At 42.4% G+C, this 27,012-nt stretch overlaps 1 protein-coding gene across 1 annotated transcript in view; it reads right to left on the minus strand.

Annotated features, from left to right (window-relative positions):
* Nucleotides 1-22,325, minus strand: part of SCIN (scinderin) — a 79,715-nt gene extending 57,390 nt beyond the window's left edge. Inside the window, exon 1 of the mRNA XM_032110926.1 lies at nt 22,127-22,325. Coding sequence (XP_031966817.1) covers nt 22,127-22,310 — 184 coding nt within the window. The 5' untranslated portion in view covers nt 22,311-22,325. The remainder of the gene's footprint in view (nt 1-22,126) is intronic.
* Nucleotides 22,326-27,012: the final 4,687 nt, after the last annotated feature.

The raw sequence follows: 27,012 nt of genomic DNA on the forward strand, positions 1-27,012 counted from the left end.
TGAAACAATGAAATGTGTAGTCTATTTACACACTCTCAATCCTAGCTAGCATTAGGCATAGTTCCCAGAATAAATGAATTTTCTCACTAAAAAAGTCTTAAAACCTAATGTCTCCGATATCTGTCATCCCCTTATTTCCTTCACGTCAATAATACATGAGAGACTGGGATGTTAATGGTAATGACTCAAAACAATTGGCCATTTGCAAAAGCAGCAGAGTGCTCTGCTGACCTTGGGCAAAGCAACCACCCGCATGCAGAAGGGATGCACATCCCCCACGGAGGCTACAACCTGGGGTTTGAGCCAGTTAAAGGAAGAGGCCAATAACAAGCAGATCCTGCAAGGTGAGATAGTACTTTTTATCATGCCAAGGTTCTCTCTTAGGTACTTGGCTCAGATGTGAAAACTCCCCTCTGGGGAAGTACCGGGACATTCACACAGAGGCCATAATTCACTCAACTACGCTGACGAGAGTCAGCTGTAATGTCTTAGAAGGGGTCATAAACCATCAAAGACCAACAAAGTGCCCCATGATCCACAGAGTTACATCATACAGTGTAAAACTCCTTGGCTCAAGAAGAGGTACCTGGGCACTTCCACCAAACCCAAGAGTATGTTAACCCATTGACCTTTGTGTTTTGTGGGCTTCCCCCATCCCCAATGGATCAGGACTGCCACCATCACTCATCAAAATTGCAACCAAGTCTTGCTGCTGGACCCACAGATGGTAGCTACATACCTTTTTACTCTTATCCTTTCTTTCTTTTCCCTTATAAATTTTCTTAAGTGTTATTTGTATGCTTTTATATTATTATAGATAGTAACCAAAATGGTTTCATAGTGCTTTCCATTGCAACCAAACTGTTCTAAAATAAACCCTATAGATATATATTTATAAAAATTGGTCATGCAATGTTGTTTCACTCTAATACACCCCAAGGGATCTATTATCAAGTACCTGGTTTACTCTCCCTTTCTGGGGCAGGTTGTAACAAAGACTGTATATGCTTGTGCTCCCAAACAGAACTACAGAATTCATTACTTCCAGAATAAGACTGTTGAACAGATACCAAGCAGCCTTTAGCTTTTCTTCCAGATCAGTACTTTAGGTCTTTTCCCTGGTTCTTCAGTTTATCATACTGACTTAAATCCCATCCCACCATCTCTGTGCAATGCTCTGAGGTTTCTGGCATTTCCTGTCCCATTTCCAAGCCTTCTTGACTACACCTGCTAGAAGCCAAACATAAATGTTATCTCTATCCCAAACATTCCCCCTTCCTATATGACTTCTGAGGCTACATTTCTCAGATTCCTATTTCTAAAAATAAAATCCTGAACAGTACCACAAAAGAACGAGCGATGCCCACTCTTAGAGACCTACAATGTTGTGAAACTGTGATATCCTGTGTGATGTTAAGAAAAAAATAAACCAAAACAAAACAAAGAAACAAAAACCCCCTAAGCCCCATCACAGTAAAGTCAATAAATAAATTTATGAATTTTGTGCTCTTTTTTGTTCAATGACACAGCAACACAAAACTATGTGTATGGAGAGTGTTGAAATTGCGGATATAGAAGGCATTTGAGGCTTTGTCCTTCCTGGATTCAAGGGAAGTATTTTCTTTGCTGAATCCAAGGTAGCCAGTATGACGCACTTACACAGCACCTGCATGTTAGGGTTCATGTATCACACGGGCCATGCCAGCCAGATTTTAAAGACGCAATCAGAGGGACGGGTTTATACTGTAACATTCATTCCAGTACAGGCCATCATATCCCCTTTCCTTCCTTGCCTTTTAGACAAGGTCAGAAATTTCCTCTGTTGGGAACAGAAAAATCCCTTTGCTATCCTTTGACTTTCTCTGTTTTTAGTTACTTTCACTCGTAACATTTTGTTATTTACTTTCAAAAGTACGTAGCCATCAACAAGAACAATTATCCTCACAGGAAAAACACACAGGAACATAGCTTTTTATGTCTCTGAGTTTTGACATTATGGTTGTTAGGTGATTGCTGTTTTCCTATCTGTTTCTTGAGATGAACATCAAAGATGTACCATCACTACTTGGGTACCATTTTCTTCAAATAAGCAAGTAAGAAGCAAGTGAAAATAAACTGTTTCTCTTTACAAAGTAACAAATGATAGGCAACGAGTCAGTTGAGGAACACGTTACTACAGATAAGTTTATTTTCCAAAGCATAATTTTAGTACAACCTGCATGACAGACACTTCCTTGATTTACTTTTTGCATCTAAGAAAAGGCCTCTGTAGAGGAAAAGTAGCACTTTGATGTTATAAAGCTCGATGTTTTAAACAGTTATATAATAGAGTTTCTGTGTTTCACACACTGTCTGTTGGTTTGTAACTTGAGGAAATCCCAGGGTACTAAGACTAAACTGGCTCTTTATGAAAAGAACCCTCTACAGGCAGCCTGCAGCCACAGCTGCCTTTCCAGCTGTGCACATCCCACTACCTCTTCCAAAGCTCTCTCCTCATGACTCCAAGGCTCCCCCTTCTCTCCAGTCATATCCCTGCTTGTGGTCCTTCACCATGGTGTGCACAAAATTCAGCCAGAACAGTCCCAGCACTTCCTGAGATTTATAGTGATTGGTGTCAAAGGAAAAGAGGATATTAGTCTTACCTAAGTCAAAAGAGGCATCCCACAACATTTTTTATTTGGCTTCACTCCTTTATTTAGCCTTGCACAGGTTTCTATGTGTCTTTTGGGATGCAGTTAGTGCCTTTTTAAAGACAGTCCCTTATTTAAAACAAATTAATATTTTTTCTTCCTTATATGAACTAAATAGTGCAGTGTTAGCTAACTGCAGTTGTGTTATTAAGGTAATAAAATTACCCCACTGCTATCAGCACAACATGATAAGGTATAATGCAATGCTCAAAGCAATATTCAATGGAGCTGAGAAATATCTAGCAGAAAATTATTTGTTCCATTTTTTCCAGTACATTAATTTTAATTATGGTCAATACAAGATTATTTTTATTGCAAACCAACCTGCTATCTTTACCATCTTTTGTAAATCAGGTCTCAGAAAGATTTTAATAAATAATTCTTTAAATGTTAGATTTTTAGACTATTGTTTAGTTGATTACTTCATGTCTTTTTGATTTTGTTCCACAGGAAAGGCATAAAATTTGGTATTTCAAAGGCTTAGAGTAACAAGGATATTAACACTTTCAACATGACCAGTATAATCCTAGAACCATTTAAAGTACTTAAAATTTAATGACCACCTGAATGCTCTGGGTGTGTGTTTCAAATATATGTTTTCAAATATAAGTTTTCAAATATATGCGTTTGAGATGGGGAAAGGATATAGAGAAGTGTCTTTTAGTTGAACTTGGGCATAAATTCATGACAAAGAATATAATCAAAGTTACAGAAGTACTGACATCTTAGATGAGAATTAAGAGTCATAGAATCACAGAATCACAGAATCACAGAAGCAACTAGGCTGGAAAACAACTCTGAGACCATCAAGTCCAGCCTATGACCTGGCACCACCTTGTCAACTAGACCATGGCCCTAAGTGCCACATCCAGTCTTTTCTTAAAGTCCTGTGTGTAAATCAAACAGTGATTTTAGTCTGCATGGTAATAATTCGTGAGTTCCAGAAATCACAGAAGATGCAATCTAACCCAAAGTACAACAGTTTTAGAGATAATATCGAATATGAAGTATATGGGGGATGGCAGAGGATGTCCTCAGAAGAGACCTTGAAATCTGTTTTGTTATAAAGTTTGTTTTATAAAAAAGATATATAGCGTAAGTTCTACACATACGCAAAATATTAGTATTAATAACTTACAGAATCTACTCATTTGTCTTTATAGAGTCAGTATGTGTGGGTGACAGGTCTGAACATACTTTTGTATAACACTTGCTCCTTCTGGTCATTTATGAAATCACAGTATTTACAGTTAGCCTGTAAACCTGCTCCTTCCTTTTAGGATTTCAGAAAGTATCCACATTCTCTCTGCATCTACATAAGCTGTAGATGTTTTCATAAAGCAATTTATAAAGGAACAAGCTCATAGTGCTGCCTAAAAGCCTAAACCAGAAGAATTCACCTCCATTAAGCCTGTTTCAAATCACACTGAAGGTAATGGAAAAATACTGACTGACTGGAGCAGATTTTAGGTCAGTGACATTTTTGGTAATGGCTACTGTGCATTTCTCGTACACTAGGCTGAGGGGTGTTCACACTGAAGTTGACTGTGTGCCCAAAGGCTGACATAGCTGTCAGCAGGATTTACAGTGCACTTTCATCCCCACAATGAGCACGCAAAAGTAAAAAGGATGAAAAGATTTTGCCTGTATCTCTAACTGCTGAGGCATGAGAACACCCCTTTATCCAGCCCTTGATACAAAAACCACACTCCGCTTCCTCTGAAGTTTAACACCTTTGCAAAGTGTGTCAGAGGAGATGGAGATCAGCCTGAATAGCAAACATCTCTGCAGGGCAGTCTTGGGCCCCTTTGGGCTCTGAAAGGATTTAAGTGTGTAACAGGGGGACAAGTTGATGCTAATCTGGGGCCAATGTGAAGAGTTGTCTCTGCTCGGGTGCTGTACTTCTTCCACATGTACCTATAAACCGCTGCAATGGGCAATGGTGCAGAGACACAGCAAAATGTCAGTGACACTGCACTCTTGCTGGGCTCTGCTGGATGCTGCCATGCACCAAGCCAACATTGCAGTGCAAGCAGAACTGCTCTCTGGAGAGCCTCTCAATCTCCACGTTGTAAAGCAGCATTACCAGCATCTTCAGATCAAGCTACTGCACTGTACTGGTAAGCCTGGGAGGGTAATGGGGGCTCCTACCTGCACAGCTGGGTAACAGCACTGCAGCTGCCTTCCACAATAGCTAGAGCTGAGTGTCACACCCCTGTAGGAGTGTGGAAGCAAGATATCTGTCCTGTCAGTAGCAGTAATGCTCTTAAAGCTGCTTTCTTGCATGGATGTGCCATTGGAAGAAAAGAAAACACTATACTTCTTCACAGTGTTCTTAACAGGAATAGTTGGGTTTTTCTTACTTATATATATCACATATGGTAAAGGCATTTAGCATAAGCAAGGCAGGTAAACAAAACAAGCCAGCATTTCCAAGAAACTCTCAGTTTATATTCTTAGGATATTTCTTATTGTATATTTGAGAGTAAAGAGGATTATCCATGCATAGATTTACTGTAGGCACTTTTGTTTCCTTAATAACCTTTGTACCCCTGGGTCTCCAGCAACTTGCACTCTCCTCACTGCAGAGCAGCCCTGTGGTGTTTTCCTGACTCTTCTAAATGAAAGAGTAAAGTTGCCTAAGCCAGGAAATGAGTGTCTGTAACATGTGCATGCATCTCACTCTCCACTGCAGACTAGCACAAGGGGCTACCTCCATCTTGTGGGTCATAACAAAGACAACCACATTTTTAAAGACACCCACATTCTTAAAGATGAGGTGTCATGCACAGAGGTTAAAGACAAGTTCATTCCTCTTTTCCTCAGGAGCACTAGAAGCGCCTTCACATGTGTTATAACAGATCAAATTTACTTGCAATAGTTTGTCTGAAATTGACTCTTCCCTCATGCTTTTGGGGTAATTAATTTACCTGCTCTCTGCCTCCTTTTCCCCATCTGTAAAAAGACCAAATCAATAGCACTCCTTTGAAGGACTTCCAAGTGTATCACTTGATTATACTGTCACTCCTATCCCTATGGGGAGGCCCAGCTAAAACTTTATCATTATCCATGTTTATTACAGATACTAGGCTATTATGTCTACCAACAAGAGATCAAGATCCTAGCAACCTCTGGATTTTAATTTGTCCCGAGTCTTTCATTTGCCATGCACAGAGAAAGCACATGGGTTTGCCTGGCATTCAGGAAATGAGTAATTTACAGGCAGACTGGGGACTTTATCCTTTCCAAACTGAAATTTGGGGAACTTCAAATTTCAAACAATGTCTGGAGATTCAATGCATTTGACAGGAAGCTCTCTTGAACAAAAAATATGCCCTTTTTTATTGTCAACATCTTACACCATTTTTATTTTCAAGTGCTGCATCTGGGAAATCCTGGAGAAATGCCAACCTCCACAGCAGTGCACACAGAGCCAGAAGATCTTTACATGAGGGATTCTTACTAGTGTCCCTAGCTTTCCACAGTGGTGTATAGCTCACTGTCTTTGGAAAAGGCAAAATGATCCAATATGCAACTTTCTATGCTAAATCACTTCCTGGGTGCATTTACCACACAGCTTACACACGGTTTAAGTCTAGAGATTTGTATCCAAATATGGCTCTGGATACACCTCCAAAGCCCTCAGCAATGCAGACTATGACTAAAAAGTGCTTCCCCCCTGTTGCATTCAACACCCACATGCACTGCTTAGAAAAGGAATTGAAACTACCTGACGGCGTGGAGCTTTCAGTACTCCATTCCTAGTAACTAGAATCAAGAGCAAAGCAGATGTGTCTATTGAAGGAAGAGGGGATGTCTGAGGGTTTATTTTGGCACAGTCCGCTGATCACCAGCTCCTGGGTGCAGAGGACAGGCAGCTTCCAAAATAAGCTCATGTTGGCACTCATCTGTAGTTACCAGAAACTTCATGGGCTGTGCCATTTCTTTTATCTCCAGATAATTGAGGGGCTGGTTAAGGAAAAGAATTAGTGAATTGGAAGCGTTGGTAAGTAATTTTTAACAATAGAGAGGGAATTAGACAGGAATTTAAGTAGAAATAGATAATAATATTGATTTCCATGCTATTTCAGAAACTGGGACCTAAGGGAAAGAGGTCAAATACTCACTAATATACCAGACGAAGTGCATTTAGAGTCTTTCTGCTCCATGCTGGTATTTACAATTATATATAAGTTATTTTCCCCTCAATGCTCTATTTGTTAATCCTCAGTAATGTAAGTGGGAGCTGTTTTATAAGCAGAGGTATTGCAGTTTGGAGATCTCTACATTTAAGAGTTTGGTGTATATATGTAAACCATAAAAACATCCATCCAGCACCTGCATATTCTGAAATAGTCTGTCTTTGAACAGTCTAATATGGACATCTTGATTCCTGAAAATGAATTACCACATGCAATGCTGTGTAGTTTTCTGCTAAAGGATGAAATAAGAAAATGTTCTACAGCAGACTATCTTTCCAACTCCATTGAAGCTCCCAACAAGAGCTGGAGAAAGAATTACACTCTTGAAAATCTAAAGGAAATTAATGGTCCGTGTCCCTAGATACAATGTAGTACAACGACATTTCGCTTAGGATATGCCAGCTGTCCTCTCAAGACTCAGTGATTCAAAATATTCTGAAATAAATATAACTAGTAATATATTATTGTTGTTGTTGTTGTTGTTATTTCAAAATATTTTGATGCAGAGAAAAGCGAGAAGCTGTCTTTTAGTTCGACTAACTGTAAATGAAGCAGATTTAGGTGGCTGGGGACTCCTAGGTAGTGGCAGCTGTGGATCCCATTTGCTTTCATGAGGTTTGTATGTAAGAAATCTCCTATCAGGGTCCTTTTGCTTTCCTTTCAGTGGTTCAAGTCTAGGATCTGAAAATATTAAGCAAACAGTATTTATAAGCAATAGGAAAAACTGTCTGGATTCTAGGATTTGAAAAGCTATGCTTATTGTTAATCTGCTAGGATCCAGAAAAAGGAGCCTTCAGAAATATATAGTAAACGTTATAAGAAAAAATATTCTGTCCATGGCCTTGCTGTGGATGAAGCCTTGCCTTTGCCTTTGTGTACAAAGAAAGTAGTGCTTTAAGCTGTATGGTATGTATGTGTGTGTACTTTAACTTACATGTAGTTAATTATTTTCAAAGAGGCTCTCCTTATAAAAGGGGAAGCTATAGCAACACTAGAGGGCAGGCACCCCATTATGGACCATCCACCACAGTAGAAATGAAGATATGGACTGTTGTATCCACAGTGGGTACAGCAGACATTGGACTTGAATCAGTTGCCTGGCAATAACCCCCCCATTACAAGGCTGAAATTGCAGTCTTATCAGAAAAATCAACATTAACGAGCAGTTTTCAGCTAGTAATCCTGCTTGTATCGGGTGTCCTTAAATCTAAGTGTCTTTGCATGAGTAAACTAGTGTATTTCCTGTGATCTGAGTCTGTTATTTAGAGCCTGGAAGTGGACTTTCTCTGATATTGAAACTCAGGTGAAAAATTACTGTTTACTCTTCAAGTTTCACCTAAAGCCACTTAAGACAGGTTGGAGGGTTCTGCACTCTTATTTCCACTCCCTACTGTTGAAGTAATGTTACTCAATTCTCTAAGACAATAAATGTGCCTGTTGTGAAGGACTCACCTCTGTTTAAATGCCGTGGCTTTAACTTCAGATTGAAAAGATCTCTGGGGTAACTTGTCACAAAATTTGGTAAATTAGCTTCATAGTGCAGTTGTAAAGGAAAATATATTTTAACATCAGAAAAGCCACCATGCCTAGAACAAAGACCATTGAAGTTAGCTGTAGAGTAAACTTTACATGCTGTTTTTAGGTAAGGTAAAAATACACTTGTACAATTTCTGTTCAGAAAAATGCAAGATTTAGGAGATTTAATTAATTGTTAATTAATGGCTGTTGAGCTGACAAGAGTTACAGTTTTTCATTACCCTAAAGTTCTTTATTTACACAACTCCTATCACCTGCAATCTCAAATGAGTGCAGTGGTCCCTTGTTACAATACAGGAAAGGAATAATAACAGAAACAGAACACCCTTCTAGAAAAAGGAGCTGTGATACTAAAATCACATGGGATGCAGTTTCTTGGAATATGTATTGCAGAATCATAGAATCTGCTGAGATGGCTATTTGCATTATTTTTCAAGTCTTTCCAGTGAATTTAATTAATCATTAACATACCTTGCAGTCATCTGCATTACAATGATCTTAAGATCTCTCTGTTGCTGGAGAACTCATGAGAGGCCTAACAGGAAAGCTGAAAGATGATGGTAATTTAACATCAATGACATATCATCTCTTTGATGTGTATTCTCCTTGTCTGGAAGCAAAAGTGATTTTGAATTCAAAGTGGATAGGATTTGAAATAGCTGGTAATATTTTCTGCAAGTTGCAAAAGGAATTTGTCAGTTTGGCTGTGGGTAGTGCTGTTCTTCAGGAAACTACACTTTGCAGAGTCAGGTAAGTGTAGGACAGGATACGACACCAGCACATTGGTCTTAAAATCTTTCTGAGACAAGGCTGACTCTTAAAAGGCTGACTACATTGCTAGTTATGCAGATTTGACTAACGATATCCCCTGATCTTTGCAAGTTGAAATGGATATCTTAATGGTTTCTTGCGAGATACAAGATGGAAAATCCACAACGGTCATGTTCTGAAGGTATCAGTATCATCTGCATGAATAGGAAGATATGTTTCTTTGATTAATTGAACAAGATAAAATGAAAATTCAGGGTTTAGACAACATAATGAATGCCCTGTGAAATCAGGGAGGGAAGAGAAATGGTATGTGAAGATACATGTCGAAAACTTGATTGTATTGAATATTTATCTGTGAATTAATAGGTGTGATGCACATCAGAACTGCACAGGAGAGAATTACACACACAGGAGAAAACACAGTACACTGGTAATTTACATACTTTATTTCTTGCCTTTCTCTTCTTATTAGCCTTTCCAATTCTTTTCTGATTGAGTTCTGGTTTCCATTTAATAAAGCATGTCCCGTTGGCCTGAATGGTGAGAAAGTCTAAGTGAACATAGACATTGCCCTTTTTTGTTTGTTTAGGATCAAGCCTATACTTAAGAATTTTGGACCAGTGCTGCAAGTCCTTAGGTATATTTTTGATGTAGAGATCTTCCACTGAGATTGATCATTTCCTTTTAAACTCCAGTGTTACCAGGAACTTATATTGGAAACTTTTGGTTGCAACTTGCTTTTTTCACTTTTTTCTTGTTTCTTTCCAGAAATGCTGACTTACAGATACTTGTTTCACTCAGGTAAAATTTTACCAAAGAAAACCTTCAGTCCTGAGATTAGAGCACTGACTGGTGACATTAAAATTCTCAAAATCTCCTGGTTTGTAACAAAAGCCTGAAATGTGATTTCACATTCACAGCTAAATAACTTGGTCATGTAGTTATCAGACTTTCTGGAATTAGCTTCTGGATCCAGTCAAGTTATTAAAGCATTCCTGATATGGAACTTGGGGAAAGTTCTGAAACCTTGAGAACATTTCCTGTATGGAAAGCTATAAAAAATGTACGGAAGCTATAAATTATCCTGCTAGAGTCAGGACATTTGAAGTGGTGATGTTAGAAAGCATAACACTGGGGTTGTGGGAAAAACATTTTTTTTTTTTCCCTTCTGCTGGTTTTGCAAATTTACATTACTGGTCAAGACTTGAGGGAGAAAAAAAAACAACAAAAAAACCCATGATTACTCAAAAAGAAAAGTTTTGTTGGGTTTTAAGAGAAATTAGCATTTATTTACTATTATGAAATCTTGGTCATCTTTTTTTTCAATTGCATTTGATTTTATCATATCTCCTTTCCAGAGTGTTTGTTACACTTTGTTCTTTGATTGCAAGATTTCAATGAGTTAGCAATTTGACAAGGTGTCCTGGGTTGCAGTGTATTCTATTACCATCCCCATCAGCTGTTGAAATCAGGTGGGGCAGTGTTTCCTTGCCTCCTCCCCCCAGACTATCTTTCTGTTAATTGCCCATCATTGTCCTGCCGCCTGACTCAGAGATAACTCCCTCCGGACTATCTTCTGTTAATGAGCCTAATCAACACTTTGCCTCATGACTCGTTACCCCATTGTGAGATGCTCCACCCAGAGGGAGGAACCAAGCATCCCATCGTGGATATAAGCTGAGGCTGAACACCAGAGAGACGGGCTTCCCACTGGATTTCCAGAGGACAGGAGCTACACAGCCACCACTGGACTTCCAGAGGAAGAGCAGACTGTTTCACTACAGGATCACTGCTTCAGAGGACTGCTACCACCACCCTGCCTAACAGGGTGTCAGGTTGTACCTTGACTCTGTCAGTTTGATAGTGTTTTCTTTTACCTTTTTTTTTCTCCTTTTCTTTAATTTCCATTAAATTGTTATTCTGACTTGGTGCCTCCCACTGGTTTGTTTTCAAACTAGCACATAATTTGGCGCCCAACGTGGGGCAGCTCTGAGAGAAAGTCAGAATTACAATTTTGTGTTAACGGAAACCTATTCACCATGGTGCTCAGCTTGTCTATGTGGGTACTGTATCTTGCTCTCTATATTTTTCCTCACATGGGGAACTACCTGCCTGTAGTATTACTCCTGTTAAAACCAGGGAATGGTATGAGAATTGCTTTAATGGTTTATTATGTCTACAGCATAATAACCTGTGAGGCGATGAATACCATTTGGAGTATATACTCAGTTTTGTTTGGCTGTCCTAGTCTGGGCTCCTATGTCTGGGATCTCCTCAACAATCGCACCCAGCCCCTGGTGGGAGGAGTAGAGAGTGGTTTCTTCCAGCCTTTCAGGCCAGGCACAGCAGTTTTTGAAAATATTGAATTCCCTCTGGATGTCAAAGACGGCATAAACTTGCTGTCAGTTCTGCTTTGTCTTCTCTGTACAGCCTGCACCATGTACACCATGCTTAGAATCAGAGCTATGGCACAGCATCCTCAGGATGAGGGAGGGAAAAAGAGCAGAGCAACAAACACCATGCCTACGCAGACTGACACAGAGGAGAAAGGAACCAAATGCAAAGCAACAGCGTCCATGTCTACGCAGACTGTCACCGAGGAGAAAGAACCCAGATGCAAGACAACAGCGTCCATGTCTACGCAGACTGACACAGAGGAGAAAGAAACCAAATGCAAAACAACAGCGTCCATGTCCACGCAGACTGACACAGAGGAGAAAGAACCCAGACACAAGACAACAGCGTCCATGTCCACGCAGACTGACACAGAGGACAAAGAACCCAGACGCAAGAAAACAGCGTCCATGTCCACGCAGACTGACACAGAGGAGAAGGGAACCAAAAGCACTGTCAGCGTCCCCACGCAAACCATCACTGAACCAGAACAGCCTAAACCGATTGCAGTTGCCCCCGTGCAGAAGAAGAAATCAAAAAGCAAATCAGTCCGCATAGTGACTGACGAGGATGCAGCAGGACCTTCGCACCCAGCAGAAGAGGCAGAGCCAGAGATCATCACTCGGTCGCTATCCCTGGGTGAGCTGCGAGACCTGCGGAGGGAATTCACCCGCCAGACGAACGAGTCTATCCTGACCTGGCTGCTCCGCATCTGGGACGCTGCAGCCAATGACACCATTCTGGACGGAAGTGAGGCCAGGCAACTGGGATCTCTGTCCCGGGATGTGGTCATTGACCAGGGGATCGGGAGAACCCAAGAAACCCTCAGCCTCTGGCGGCGACTGCTTACAAGTGTAAGGGACAGGTACCTTTGTAAAGAAGACCTCCAGGTGCACCAAGGAAAATGGAGCACAATGGAACAAGGTATCCGGTGCCTGAGGGAATTGGCTGTGCTGGAGATCATTTTCTCAGAAGATGAGAGATTTCCTAAGAGCCCAGATGGTGTCCAGTGCACGTCACAGATGTGGCTGAGGTTCGCACGCCTTGGACCAGAGATATACTCCCGTTACCTGGCAACACTGCAATGGAGGGAAGGCGAGGACAGGGTGGGCGTCTTGGTGAACAAACTGAGGATTTACGAGGACACCGTCACAGCCCCGTTTCGCACCCATGTCTCATCCGTGGAAACAAGTCTTTTGGCTGAGCAAGTCCGGAGCTTGATTGAAGAAGGCCATCAGAAATTGAAAAAGGAACTTAAGGAAGAGATTTACCACATCCCACCAGAACCAACAAGAGTCTCTGCCATTAGGAGCCGGCGACCCCCAACCAGGGAGAAAGGATACACCCCACGAGGTAATCTCTGGTTTTTCCTTCGGGAACATGGAGAAGACATGAGTAAGTGGGATGGAAAACCCACCTCCTCCTTAGCAGCTCGGGTACGTGAACTAAAAAGAGGGACAACTACCACAAGAAGCGCATCTAGAGTCAACATTGCTCCGGTCTCCCGCACACAGAACTCCAGACGGTACCGGAATGATAATATGACTGATCCTCTTGAAGGGACCTCAGGAACGTATTCACCGGAAGGGAGCAACATGCAACATGACCAGGAATAGAGGGGCCCTGCCTCTAGCCAGGTAGAGGAAAGGGAGAATCGGGTCTTTTGGACTGTGTGGGTCCGATGGCCTGGCACACCTGACCCACAAAGATACACGGCTTTGGTTGACACCGGTGCTCAATGTACTCTGATGCCATCAAGGTATGTGGGAGCAGAACCCATTTCTATTTCTGGGGTGACAGGAGGATCCCAGCAGTTGACTGTACTGGAAGCTGAAGTGAGTTTAACTGGGAACGAGTGGCAGAAACACCCCATCGTGACTGGCCCGGAGGCCCCGTGCATTCTCGGCATAGACTATCTCAGAAATGGATATTTCAAGGACCCAAAAGGACATCGTTGGGCTTTTGGGATAGCTGCTGTGGAGACAGAAGATATCAGACAACTGAGTACATTGCCTGGCCTCTCAGATGACCCCTCTGCCGTGGGACTGCTAAGAGTTGCAGAACAACAGGTGCCAATCGCCACAGCAACAGTGCACCGTCGGCAATACCGCACCGACAGAGACTCTGTGGTTCCCATCCATGAGATGATTCGCAAACTGGAGAGCCAGGGGGTGGTCAGCAAGGTCCATTCACCTTTCAACAGCCCTATATGGCCAGTGCGTAAGTCCAGTGGAGAATGGAGGCTGACGGTGGACTACCGTGGCCTGAATGAGGTCACGCCACCATTGAGCGCCGCTGTGCCGGACATGTTGGAACTTCAGTACGAGCTGGAGTCCAAAGCAGCGAAGTGGTATGCCACTATTGACATTGCCAATGCCTTCTTCTCCATTCCTTTGGCAGCAGAATGCAGGCCCCAGTTTGCTTTTACCTGGAAGGGTGTGCAATACACCTGGAACCGACTGCCCCAGGGGTGGAAGCACAGTCCCACCATTTGCCATGGACTGATCCAGACTGCATTGGAAAAGGGTGAGGCTCCAGAACATCTGCAATACATCGATGACATCATCGTGTGGGGAAACACAGCAAAGGAAGTGTTTGAGAAAGGAGAGAAAATCATCCAGATTCTCCTGGAAGCTGGCTTTGCCATCAAAAGGAGCAAAGTCAAGGGACCTGCCCAAGAGATCCAGTTCCTGGGAGTAAAGTGGCAAGATGGACGACGTCAGATTCCCACTGAGGTCATCAATAAGATCACTGCGATGTCTCCACCGACCAGCAAGAAGGAAACACAAGCTTTCCTAGGCGCCATAGGTTTCTGGAGGATGCACATTCCTGAGTACAGCCAGATCGTGAGCCCTCTCTACCTGGTTACCCGCAAGAAGAATGATTTCCACTGGGGCCCCGAACAGCAGCAAGCCTTTGCCCAGATCAAGCAGGAAATCGCTCATGCGGTAGCCCTTGGCCCAGTCAGGACAGGACCAGAGGTGAAGAATGTGCTCTACTCTGCAGCCGGGAACAATGGTCTGTCCTGGAGCCTCTGGCAGAAGGTGCCTGGTGAGACTCGTGGCCGACCACTGGGATTCTGGAGCCGAAGCTACAGAGGGTCTGAAGCTAACTACACTCCCACAGAGAAGGAAATCTTGGCAGCCTATGAAGGAGTCCAAGCTGCCTCAGAGGTAATTGGCACTGAAGCACAGTTGCTTCTGGCACCCCGACTACCGGTGCTGGGTTGGATGTTCAAGGGAAAGGTTCCTTCCACGCATCATGCCACCGACACCACATGGAGCAAGTGGATCGCCCTCATCACACAGCGTGCCCGTATTGGAAACCCGAATCGCCCTGGGATTCTAGAAATTATAACAAACTGGCCTGAAGGTGAGACTTTTGGATTATCCTCTGAAGAAGAGGAAGAGCAAGTGACTCGTGCTGAGGAAGCCCCACCATATAATGAGCTACCGGAGACTGAAAGACGTTATGCCCTCTTCACTGATGGTTCCTGCCGAATTGTAGGCGCTAACCGGAAGTGGAAAGCTGCAGTATGGAGCCCCACACGACGAGTTGCACAAGCTACCGAGGGACAAGGTGGATCGAGTCAGGTTGCAGAGCTTAAAGCCGTCCAGCTGGCTTTGGATATCGCTGAACGAGAGAAGTGGCCGAGGCTCTATCTCTACACCGACTCATGGATGGTAGCTAATGCTCTGTGGGGATGGCTGGATCGCTGGAGAAAAGCCAACTGGCAGCGCAGGGGGAAACCCATCTGGGCCGCTGAGATTTGGCAGGACATCGCCGCCCGAGTAGAGAAGCTGACCGTGAAGGTTCGACACGTGGATGCGCATGTACCCAAGAGTCGGGCTAATGAAGAGCATCGCAACAACGAGCAGGTGGACCGAGCTGCCAAGGTGAAAGTATCACAGGTGGATCTGGACTGGCAGCACAAGGGAGAATTATTCCTAGCTCGTTGGGCCCATGATGCCTCTGGTCATCAGGGGAGAGATGCAACATACCGATGGGCCCGTGACCGAGGGGTGGACCTTTCCATGGACAGCATCTCACAGGTCATCCACAGTTGTGAGACCTGTGCTGCAATCAAACACGCCAAGCGGGTGAAGCCTCTGTGGTATGGTGGACGATGGTCAAAGTACAGGTATGGTGAAGCCTGGCAAGTTGACTACATCACCCTTCCCCAAACCCGCCAAGGCAAGCACTACGTGTTGACCATGGTTGAAGCAACCACTGGATGGCTGGAGACCTACCCTGTGCCTCATGCTACAGCCCGGAACACCATCCTGGGCCTGGAAAAGCAAGTCCTGTGGAGACATGGCACCCCTGATAGGATCGAGTCAGACAACGGGACTCATTTTAAGAACAGCCTCATCAACACCTGGGCCAGAGAACACGGTATCGAATGGATATATCATATTCCTTATCATGCACCAGCTGCTGGAAAAGTTGAACGCTGCAATGGACTACTTAAAACTACCCTAAAGGCACTTGGTGGGGGGACCTTCAAAAATTGGGAAGTGAACTTAGCAAAGGCCACCTGGATAGTCAATACCCGAGGGTCCATCAATCGAGCTGGTCCTGCCGAGTCTGAACCCTTGCACACAGTGGATGGAGATAGAGTCCCTGCGGTACACCTGAGAGGTATTTTAGGAAAGACTGTTTGGATTAATCCCACCTCAGGCAAAGACAAACCCATCCGTGGGATTGTCTTTGCTCAAGGACCTGGTTGCACTTGGTGGGTAATGCAGAAAGATGGGGAAACCCGTTGTGTACCACAAGGAGACCTAATCTTAGGTGAGAACGGTGTGTAGGTTTCACTGTGTATATATATATATATATATGTGTGTGTGTTTTAGAGTTTAAGAAGGTATTGATTTGGGATAATGTAGATGGTAATAGAATAAGGGGTGGATAATGTCCTGGGTTGCAGTGTATTCTATTACCATCCCCATCAGCTGTTGAAATCAGGTGGGGCAGTGTTTCCTTGCCTCCTCCCCCCAGACTATCTTTCTGTTAATTGCCCATCATTGTCCTGCCGCCTGACTCAGAGATAACTCCCTCCGGACTATCTTCTGTTAATGAGCCTAATCAACACTTTGCCTCATGACTCGTTACCCCATTGTGAGATGCTCCACCCAGAGGGAGGAACCAAGCATCCCATCGTGGATATAAGCTGAGGCTGAACACCAGAGAGACGGGCTTCCCACTGGATTTCCAGAGGACAGGAGCTACACAGCCACCACTGGACTTCCAGAGGAAGAGCAGACTGTTTCACTACAGGATCACTGCTTCAGAGGACTGCAGCCACCATTCTACCAGACTGCTACCACCACCCTGCCTAACAGGGTGTCAGGTTGTACCTTGACTCTGTCAGTTTGATAGTGTTTTCTTTCACCTTTTTTTTTCTCCTTTTCTTTAATTTCCATTAAATTGTTATTCTGACTTGGTGCCTCCCACTGGTTTGTTTTCAAACTAGCACACAAGGTTTGGTCCATTTCCCTGCACTTCTTGTCATCCCATTCCATTTCGTTGTTTTCACTTAGTTTCAAATTTTTTTTTAAGACATTTAATTTCTTCAATTTCTTCTCTTACCTCTTCACTTCACTTGATTTCAAGTTTTCAATGAGTATAATTTTGGCAATTTTCAGTCCTTTTCACTGCACCTCATTTCATCCCAAGACACTTGGTTGTAGTCACTCCTTTTCCAAATGTTCTTTTTTTTTTTCCAGTTGCATTTGATTTTATCATATCTCTTTTCCAGAGTGTTTGTTCGACTTCCTGCTCTTATTTCAAGATTTTATGTCCTTTCATAAATGGAAATTCTCCACAGACACAACCCTAACCCCTAACCTTAACCCTAAAATGGCATTGTTAGGGGTGGTGCTGAGGGTGGGGTTAGGAGCGGCACTGGAGGCAGTGTGAGGGGGGGTCTGAGCTGTGGAGGGTGGTGTGAGTGGAGGAGAGAGTCTGAGTGGGAGGAGGTTGGTACCCTTGACCACTGACCCTTGAGCTTTGATCTTTGACCCTTCACCCCAATCTTTGACCTCTTGACCTCCTGATCTTTGATGCCATAATCTTAGACCTCCTGACCCTTTTTGACCCATGACCCTATGACCTTTGACCCCCCAGGCCCTTGGCCTTTGCCCTCATGACCTTTGACCACATGACCTTTGCCCCCTCCCCCAACCTTTGACCCTTCGCTCCTGACTCTTGAAACATGACCCCAGGTCTGGATCCCAGGCTCAGGACCTTGGACCATTTGATTTTATCATATCTCCTTTCCAGAGTGTTTTTTACACTTTGTTCTCTGATTTCAAGATTTCATTTCCTTCCATGAAATGAAGAATTGGGAAAAAAATTGAAAAAATTGAAAAAAAAGAAGAAAATTTGGAAAAGGAGTGACTATAACCAAATGGTGTGGGATGAAATGAAGTGCAGTGAAAAGGACTGAAACTTGCCAAAATTATACTCATTGAAATCTTGAAATCAGGAAGCAAGGTGAAGGGACAGAAGAAATTGATGAAATGAAATGCCATGAAAAAAAAAGAAAATTTCAAATTGAAGTGAAAACAATGAAATGGAATGACATGAGATGGAATGATGTTTATTGATAAAGAAAGATATATGTTCCTACTGAATGGGTATAGAACAGTGTACAGAGAAGGAAAACAAGAGACGAAGAGAGAAGCAGAAGACAAGGACAACATTGCTGCTGCACCTCGGGGTGCCCCATAGGTGTCTGACCGGCACATGGACCGTGTGTGCTGCGAGCAGCTGTGAGCCTGTGCAGCTCTTGTGAGCAGCTGGGCGCTACTTCCAAGCGGCGGCAAGCCAGGATGTGGCGTTGGCCAGGATGGGCTGGCTGCTGAGGGCACTGCAGGAGACACGGCGGTGGGGTGGGCTGGGTGCAGGCGGCGTCTGTCCCGTTGGGGAAATAGCAGAGCACCGGGTTGTCACAGTGACGAGCTACCTCTGGGAAGCACCAAAGCAGGGCAGGACAGGTGCAGACAGGACAGACAACTAGGGAAGAAGCAGCACCACAGAGAGAAAGAGGCAAGAAGGAGGCAGAGCTAACCCTCCAAGCGAGCCCCCGGTTCCTCTAAGAAAACCGGGAAATGGCAGCCCTAGGGGTGTGGTGCAGGTAACAGCTTTTATGTGCTAAGGCTCCTCCCAAAGCCCAATTTACCTGGCATTTTTTCTGGGGAAACAGGTGATCTACCCCACCTGCAAGGGGAAGTCGCTTAAAGCCCAGTCGTGGAAGCTTCCTCTCCCTTTTGGCTGCTAGACAAAGTCTCCCCAGGACTGGGCTCCTTTCCATCTCAAGTACAGTGTCTAAAGTAAGTTTTCACCTCATATATAACATAAGTTGAGGCATAAATAAAAATCAGGTTATTCCCTTCGTGCATGGGTGGTGCCAAGAAGATGTGGAAGGAGCAATGTTTGGCCAGTGCCATGCTCTCCTTGGCATGCCTTTTGCAGTTGCAGTGTCCCTGGAGCTCTGGGCTTTGTGGTTTTCTCAACCCTAACCCTAAGCTCAACCCTAAACCTAAGCGGAGCAGTAAAATCAGCATTTTCCTAGGCTGAGGTGCCCAGCACATGGATGGTGCCAAGGAGCAAGGTGTGCAGGAGCCATGCTGGGCCAGTGCCGTGCCCCCCCGGCACGCCTTTTGTAGTTGCACAGTCCCTGGAGATCTGGGCTTTGTGGTTCCATATTGAGGCAAGTCCCTTTTCTTTTCCAGAAGAGGAGAGAGCAGCCTGGACCTAAGCCTGGAAAGCTCTTTCATGCCTGTGGCCTCAGAGCTCCTTTTTGGCTTCCGTTCCCCTTTTCCCTTTCCTTGTGGCTTCTGAGGAAGGTTGGATGACTTATAGAGCCAGTAGCTAAGATCAGGAAGTTGCTTCAGCCATAAATCAATATTGGCTTTGGATTGCTGCACTGCAGTTTGTTGTGAGAAAGGCCTGTCAAGGCTTGCAGAAAATTTTCTTTGAGTTTCAAATAAAAATTTTCTCTCTTCTTGGTGGAGGATGAGCATAATGGCCTGATGATTAATTTTTTCTTCTCAAATATTGCAATCCCTGGCAAAAAGAAAAAGAAAAAACCCAACACACACACACACACACACAACAGAATGTTGTTACCGATTGTTACTTTCAGTCTGGCTATGCCTGTCTGCGCAACCCAGCACGTTCACTGAACATAAAGGTGTGGTTGTAGTTTAATATTATGTTGTACCTGTGCTTAGATGAAGAAGTACTGCTTCTTGGTTCTGTCTTTCACTTCTGCAAAGTTACCTGCCGAAGCAAACTCCTGACCCTAGGGAAAGCCCACCTGAAGCCAAAAGCTTGGATGTTAAGAATTTAAACATTCATACCAGCCTGTAGGAACAGGACCTCTGAATTTATTTTGCCTGAAATACTCATCACTATGTAACAACTCAAATACACCCTTTTTTCATCTTTTAATTCTTGTCTCATTAAACAATACATCCCTGACAGGAGACTAAACCTGTGCATATGCAGGGGAGCACAGCACAGCAGGGGTTTGGGGTTATAGTGGGGCACAACTGGGTGCACACTAGTCTCACTTTGCGCAAGTAGAAGTGACAAAATGAACCTCAAAAGAAGGAAGTGTTGAAGCTCTGCTCTCCATTCTTCCTGACGCATTTTCATCTTTTTCTACATTCCTGGGCACACCCAGGACACATTAATTAGAGCAACCCCCTTGCTATCCTAATATGTGCCCAGGTGTTACATCCTGCCATGGGCTATCTCATCAGCCAGTGCCACGAGCTTCATCTTTTTGCCCAGAGGTAGAGGAAGGCCCTTTCCTACACCCAAGGATGCCCCTGGGCAGGATGAAAGACAACTGGAGCAGCATTAACACTCTAAATAGGCAGTAAAGTATTTAGCTCTGTGCATGAACTAGGCACAGATACTACCTTATCCATGTTTTCTGTTTTATCTCTGTGATCTAAAAGCCACTCCCAGACTGTTACCTTTCTTACACAAGAGCCCCTTTTATGCCCTGAAAATCTGGAAGAAAGACATGGATCAGAGGGGTATTGCAGCAGGCCAAAACACAATACAAACCATATTTTCTTATTCTAATACTCAATGCTCAGGAAACCTGAAGGAAAGCTCTAACATTACAACTTTCTCTTTTTTTTACTTGTTCATTCTGAGAATAGAATGGGTTTCTTTCTAAAAGAAGGTCATGGTCCATTGAAGGTTAAGGGCATATGGAAATATGTCCTAACCAATAAAGCTGTGTTTCTGAACAAGGATTTGAGAGGGCAGCTTACTGGAGATAAATCAAGTACCCACAAATTACTTCTGGAAGGTCACATTTCTGTGCTCTTTTTTTAAGGTGATTTTGGTTCCCAGACCATGCCCAGATGTGCTGTGCTGCCAAGACAGGTTCCTTCCAGCCTGGGACCATGCGGCTGGAACACTTCCCGCTGCAGCAGATCCCTGCTGCAGGACAGCCTTTGGGAAGGGGCCAAAACTCAGTTTCTACTTCACAGATTACACTCAGGCTATCCAAACACTGAAGCACAACCCGGCCTGGTTCCTGCTTAGGAGGAGGTGAGTAGGCTTAGGTGGGCACTTTGCCTCTGCGTTCTAAGGTGGCCCAGGCTTCCCATCAAGTGTGTATGTGGGCAGTCTACAGGAAAACCAGCTGTCCCACCATAGCCAGCTGCTGTGTTTAGCTCATGATTTAATAAATTGTGGAGAAAAAATGACAGTTTATAATTTATACATGTAAGGCAGCCTTTTCTTGGTTTTCAACTAAACTGAGATACTGGCAGACTGACCAGGCCAGCTTTAGGTCCAGGTAAAACAGGTACATGCCAAGGTCAACAGGACAAACAGCACAAGTGCTTCTGTTCATCTAGTCTGTGCCAAAATTACAGCATCTGAGACTTTGCATTGTTACCGTTGCCATCATGAGAAGACGATGTACGCACCTGGCTCTCCACAGGTGTCAGGAGCAGAAATGTTCAGCTCTGCAGAGCTGTGTGTCCTTCTCTGCCCCTTTTCCTCTCCCTTGTACTCCTCCCTCTCCATGGCAATGTTAGTACCACAGTCTGGAGGCAGCAAAATTCAGAATTTGCCTATGTTGCCAAAAAGACTCAAAACTGCCTAACACTTTGCAGGGACTATGTTAAAAGGATAACTTTTCTCCATTTTGTACACAGGGTAACACACCACTAACTTGTTAGTTGCATGAATACCCATTTCCTCCTTACCTCTCAATCCTCTACCCATTTTCTCCAGCCCTAGTTTCCTTCCTAAAATCAAGGTATTGCACCCAGAGGTTCTAAAGCCATGCAATTCTATGACTCTCCATTAATTTCACCGAATCTGCATACTTTCACACATCCCACCTCTGCCAGCTTTGTTACCATTGATTTTGATGCTTATGTTTGTATCTTAGAAACTGAAACTCACTGATCCAAAGTACCTACAGATCCATATGCACAGTGGTGAATACAGACCCCAGAGAGATGCAGAGAACAGAAAAGATAGACTCACCACTCTTCAAAGACAGGGACTTCCAGACAAATTTCATCTGCTGAATTTCATCAACCACAGAAGGCTTCCCTTTCCTCTCTTCTAGGGGGAGGTAAGTGAAGCAATGAACTTGCAGCACACCCTTACTCAGGGAATTTTTTATTTTTCCATTGTACAAAGGAGCTGGAATATACAGTCTACCCATCTGTGTTGCTAAGAAACAGGGTACTGTTGCCTTGGGACTTGATTCAGAATTCAAAAACGAGAAGAATGTCTCAGTAGACTGCATAAATGCAGCTTGAAACCTAGCAACAAGGCCACAAGTTCAATATGCTTTTCTTATATGCTAGAAAACAAGGGTATTAGAAGGAAAATATATGGCTGAGGGAAAGAAAACAGTAATTTGAAAACAAAACAGTGGTGTTGTATCGCCAGTTATCCTAAGGGATGGAACTATGTTTTACTAAACATACTTTTATGACCTCTAAGATCTGATGATGTCCTGTGTTTTGAGCAGATTCATATTTACTAAAACAACTGAATACAAAGCAGCATCAGTATTAACCCCAGTATTTCCTAAAAATTCATCTTGTTCAGTATAAGTCACAGCACAAGAGTCAGGATAGCAGAATTAATTTCCAATTGTATTTCAGTTTTCAAGCATCCTGCCAACAGAACAGTTGAATAGTTGCTACACATGCCTTGAAATAGTCACTTGAAATGGCCTGGATTGTATAATTGGGTGTGATTACTTAGCCACATACACACAGACTGCTTTCTCTATTTGCTTATGTGCAAGTGAAGTATAAATTATAAATCAAAAACACATTATACACACTTTCACCTTAACAAATGGTCATTATGTGCTGTTGGACATTACATTGGTTCAACCAGCTATTTCACTGTAAAACCTGTTCTCTCTGGTTGCAGAATGTCACTGCATCACTGAAACTCTGGCCAGCACTCCAGCAGGGAAGGCCAAATTTGAATTGAGTTATGGTTCTCAGCTGATTAAACAGAGCCCACTTGGGTTTTTTTCCTTTTTGATGTTCCATCATGAAATTATAAAGAGATATCTTCAGATGATATGACAGTGTACATAATGGATTTAACTGGAGATGAAGAAGGAATCAAAATTCAGCAGTACAAATCACCTACAGCCTATCACATTTCTTCCATTGTTTTTCTTCTTAAAAAATATACTATTTCAAAACCAAAGAAAAGAACAAAAGTTTTTATCCTTAAATGTTTTGAAGTATACAGCACTCCCATGCAGGTCCTTCTACATTTATATTTTTACAGTTTTTCAGAGTCAGGACCAAAAGACTATCTGAGAAAATACATTTTTGTTTGGTTGGTTTTGAGTAACATTCAAAATCCTTTGAGAGGGTGCACATTTTTCTGTGTCTTTAAGGAAATTCATATTTTTTCAGGCTTTTAGCTGAAAATGAATTTTCAGGTCATAGTTGAGCTTTGTGATAGGACTTGGTATCAGTTCAAGTGAGAAGGATTTCACAGGGATCCTGAAGTAAATCGTAAGATACAATTGAACGATCCTTTGCAAGTTTATGCTGCTCAGATACCTACAGTTTAATTGAAGAAAAAATAACATCAAACAAAATTCCTTAAGAATTTAAAGATTTGTATTCCTTAAATCACTTAAGAAATAAAGTAATTTCTCATTGCCAACAGATGGCAGCATGTTACTTACTTTGCAAAATAAAAGCGTTTTAAAACCCAGGATGGCCAAAGATTAAGCCTTTTTGCACTACCAAGCAAGAAGGCTTGACATTTTCCTACACAAAACCACCTCATCTTTTCAGCTAAATATAAGCTGTTTGTAGACTTAGAAAAGATTAAGGAGACCTTAAGACTTCAAGCTGGAAAAAGCAGTAAAGCTAGTCAGGATCCTAGTCTGAACTGCAGAATCGTCTTAGGGACAAACAAGCACAGATGGAGTATCATACCAGATTTAACCTTGAAAACTGGAGCTGTAGCCAACAGTACCTATACTTTTTTACCTTGAGAGAAGGTATTTCAGGGGGAATAAAAAGAGATAAAAAATCCAGAAAGAAAGAGAGAAAAGAAAGTAAAATCTTCCCATTCATTATTTCTAAACGGTGAAAGAAAAAGGGATTAAATATATTTTGTTCAATAACATTATCAGTCAGACCAACAGTCTAAGAAAAACACATCCCTTGACACGACCATTAGCATGACCTTTGGAGCATGGTGTGTTCTTTGATTTTTAGGGTTTTTTCACTTCAATTGTTCTATGCTGTGTTGATTCCAAAGAATCAGCAACAACAGAGAAAGAAATAAAGAAAAAAAGAAATTTACTTTTGATTTTGAAAACAGCTAATTCTTATCACCACTTTCCAGCCTGTGTTAGAAATAGAATCTTTCCTCAGGCTCTCAGCTTTTTGGGGTAGTGACCTACTTTTTTCCTGTATTTCTGTGTCAGCTAAGACAAAATGATTCAGGGTCCTTGTTTGGGATCTATCCTAGCAATGCTCAAAAAAATCAGAAAAAAAGGTGTTTGTAGTTCTGATTAAGTCCTTGCACTCATGCAGAATCTGAGTATGTCCACTGAAGTCATTGTAAAGGCAATGTGAATCAGAATTAATTCTTGAAAACCACTGCTGGAGCAACAGGAAGAAAGATTACATTATAGCAGTTTGCATTCTGTGTAAAATGCTGATCAGTATGTGATAACAGGGTAATATTTCATTGTTCCTTAACTAGGATATACAGTGGTGTTTGAAAGTAAATGGGGGCTTAGTGTTCCCTTGCTATAACTCATTTAAGTAAGGAACAAGCCTACAGATTTCATAAATCCACTTCTTAATTCTCAAATCTTATTAGAGACTGAGTAGAATGAATCCTGGTTTACACTAAAATAATTGCTTCATTTCCCTCACTCTGAGTAGTTGTTCATCAAACCAGGCAATGAAACTCTGAAATATCCCAGCTAACTCCAGGATCAATGCCTACAGGCCCAGGCCAAGGTGACACATCCGTTGTCTCTAATTAGTCTTCATATTCAGTGTCATGCAAATACAGCTCTTTTGCACTTCAGTGCCGGAGTTGAGAAATGTAAGCCATCTCAGAGCTATTTTAGGCTTTTCTGTGCTGCTCCTTATCATCATTCCTTTCACAGAGATGAAGGAAAAACAGAACAGTCTCAAAGTCTCGGCAGGGCAAATTCCTATTTCTTGAAAATGCAATAAACATGAAAAACAGCCAGGATACCTAGAATAACAAACCAAACAATAACAAAACCTGAAACCTTAAAACTAGCACCAACACTTGTCAAACTTGAGTCCTTATAAATTTCTCCTTTTATCTGGGTATGCCTTCAAACATCTTCATTATAGTTTACCTTAAGATATTGTATGACACAAAGATAAAAAGTCTCATCAGGTCTGACTGTAACAATTACCACAAAATTATTTTTAATGGAAAATTTAGAAAGAGACTCATTAAAAATAAAATCATAAGAAAAATTATTTTGTTTTTCTAATCCATTCTGATAGCGGTCTTTCATTCTGCTGTTTCCAAATGACACAGAACTGAGAAAATAAACACACAATAAGTCAGCAGTAGAAATAATAGCAAAATATTCTCTTATGATTTGTAATGTCCTTCTACAGCTCAATTTAAACTGGACAGCAATTTCCTCCCCCTTACACTTCTCCTCTCCAGTAAGAACCACAAATTTAAGTGTGTGTATATGTGTATAAAATCAGCTTGTATATATTTGGTATTTCTACACCTTAAAATAATTATCACCTGTACATATTTAGTGTTCCTACACCTTAAAACAATTATCACCCCATAACCTCAGTCTAAGCCAAGTTACAGCCTTAGCCTTTATCACCAAGTTCTAAATCTTTCATGAACAGGATTTAATTTAAAATTGCTGACAAAACCAAAACAGGGAATCTACATTGCTATGGATTTGAGTCATTGCATTAGTTGCTGCTGAAATGTTCTCTTTTCTGAGTTGGAGTCAGCAGCATTGGATTCTCTCAATTTTGAATTAGTAAAAAGCTACACCCTATAACAGATAGGCACAATGATTCAGAATATATAGATTATATTTATTTGATTAAATAATTTGACAGATGAGAATGGTGCATCCACAGCTACTCTGGGCTGCCTGCTCAAGTGCTTCACATTCATGCATGACAAATAGTTTAATGAGTTTAAGCACAACATATGAACTACATATAAAATATAATAGATGTTCTGAAAACCTGCTAGTCTATGAGGGTTTTATTTCAGTCAAAATTACAATGTCATTCCCACCCACTGAAATAAGTAGGGGAGGGTTGGGAAATATCTGTAAATACCCAGGAAAACAAGGGTTTAACATCTCTTTACAGACCTTGTCTTCTTTAAACCTCGCAGAAGTGTATATCTGTATCAGATATTTATGACTCAGACCAACTTCCACAAATTAGGAGCAATTTGTAACAAAATAATAATCTCAAGGAAATATATCCAAGAATGATATTTCTTTTTAAAATAAGAAAGAGAACATTAGAAGAAATGGCTAATCCCATTTCTTGATTTAGGTGCCCCTACAGCCCACTGGATTGTTGCAAATTGAAGTCCCTGCTCCATATGCTCTGTCTCAGTCTTGTGAATCACATCTACAGCCAGGCACCTAACCTGAGGGTGTTAGAGCAGTATGCAATATAGTTCCTAGAATATTCTGTTGGATACATCCTCGTGATTCTTCACACACCACTATCTTTAACAGGCAGTACACTGGGCAGAGGAGAGAGTGGGTTGCAAGAAAAGCAAGAGGGAGTGGCCGAGTCCCAGAAAGCATCACAGGCATAGACATGTGGTATGGGAGGAGGGACTGAGACCAGCCTTCGTTAGCACTGCCTTCAGAC

The sequence above is a fragment of the Corvus moneduloides genome, chromosome 1 (genome assembly GCF_009650955.1).
Source record: "Corvus moneduloides isolate bCorMon1 chromosome 1, bCorMon1.pri, whole genome shotgun sequence".
Taxonomy (NCBI): domain Eukaryota; kingdom Metazoa; phylum Chordata; class Aves; order Passeriformes; family Corvidae; genus Corvus; species Corvus moneduloides.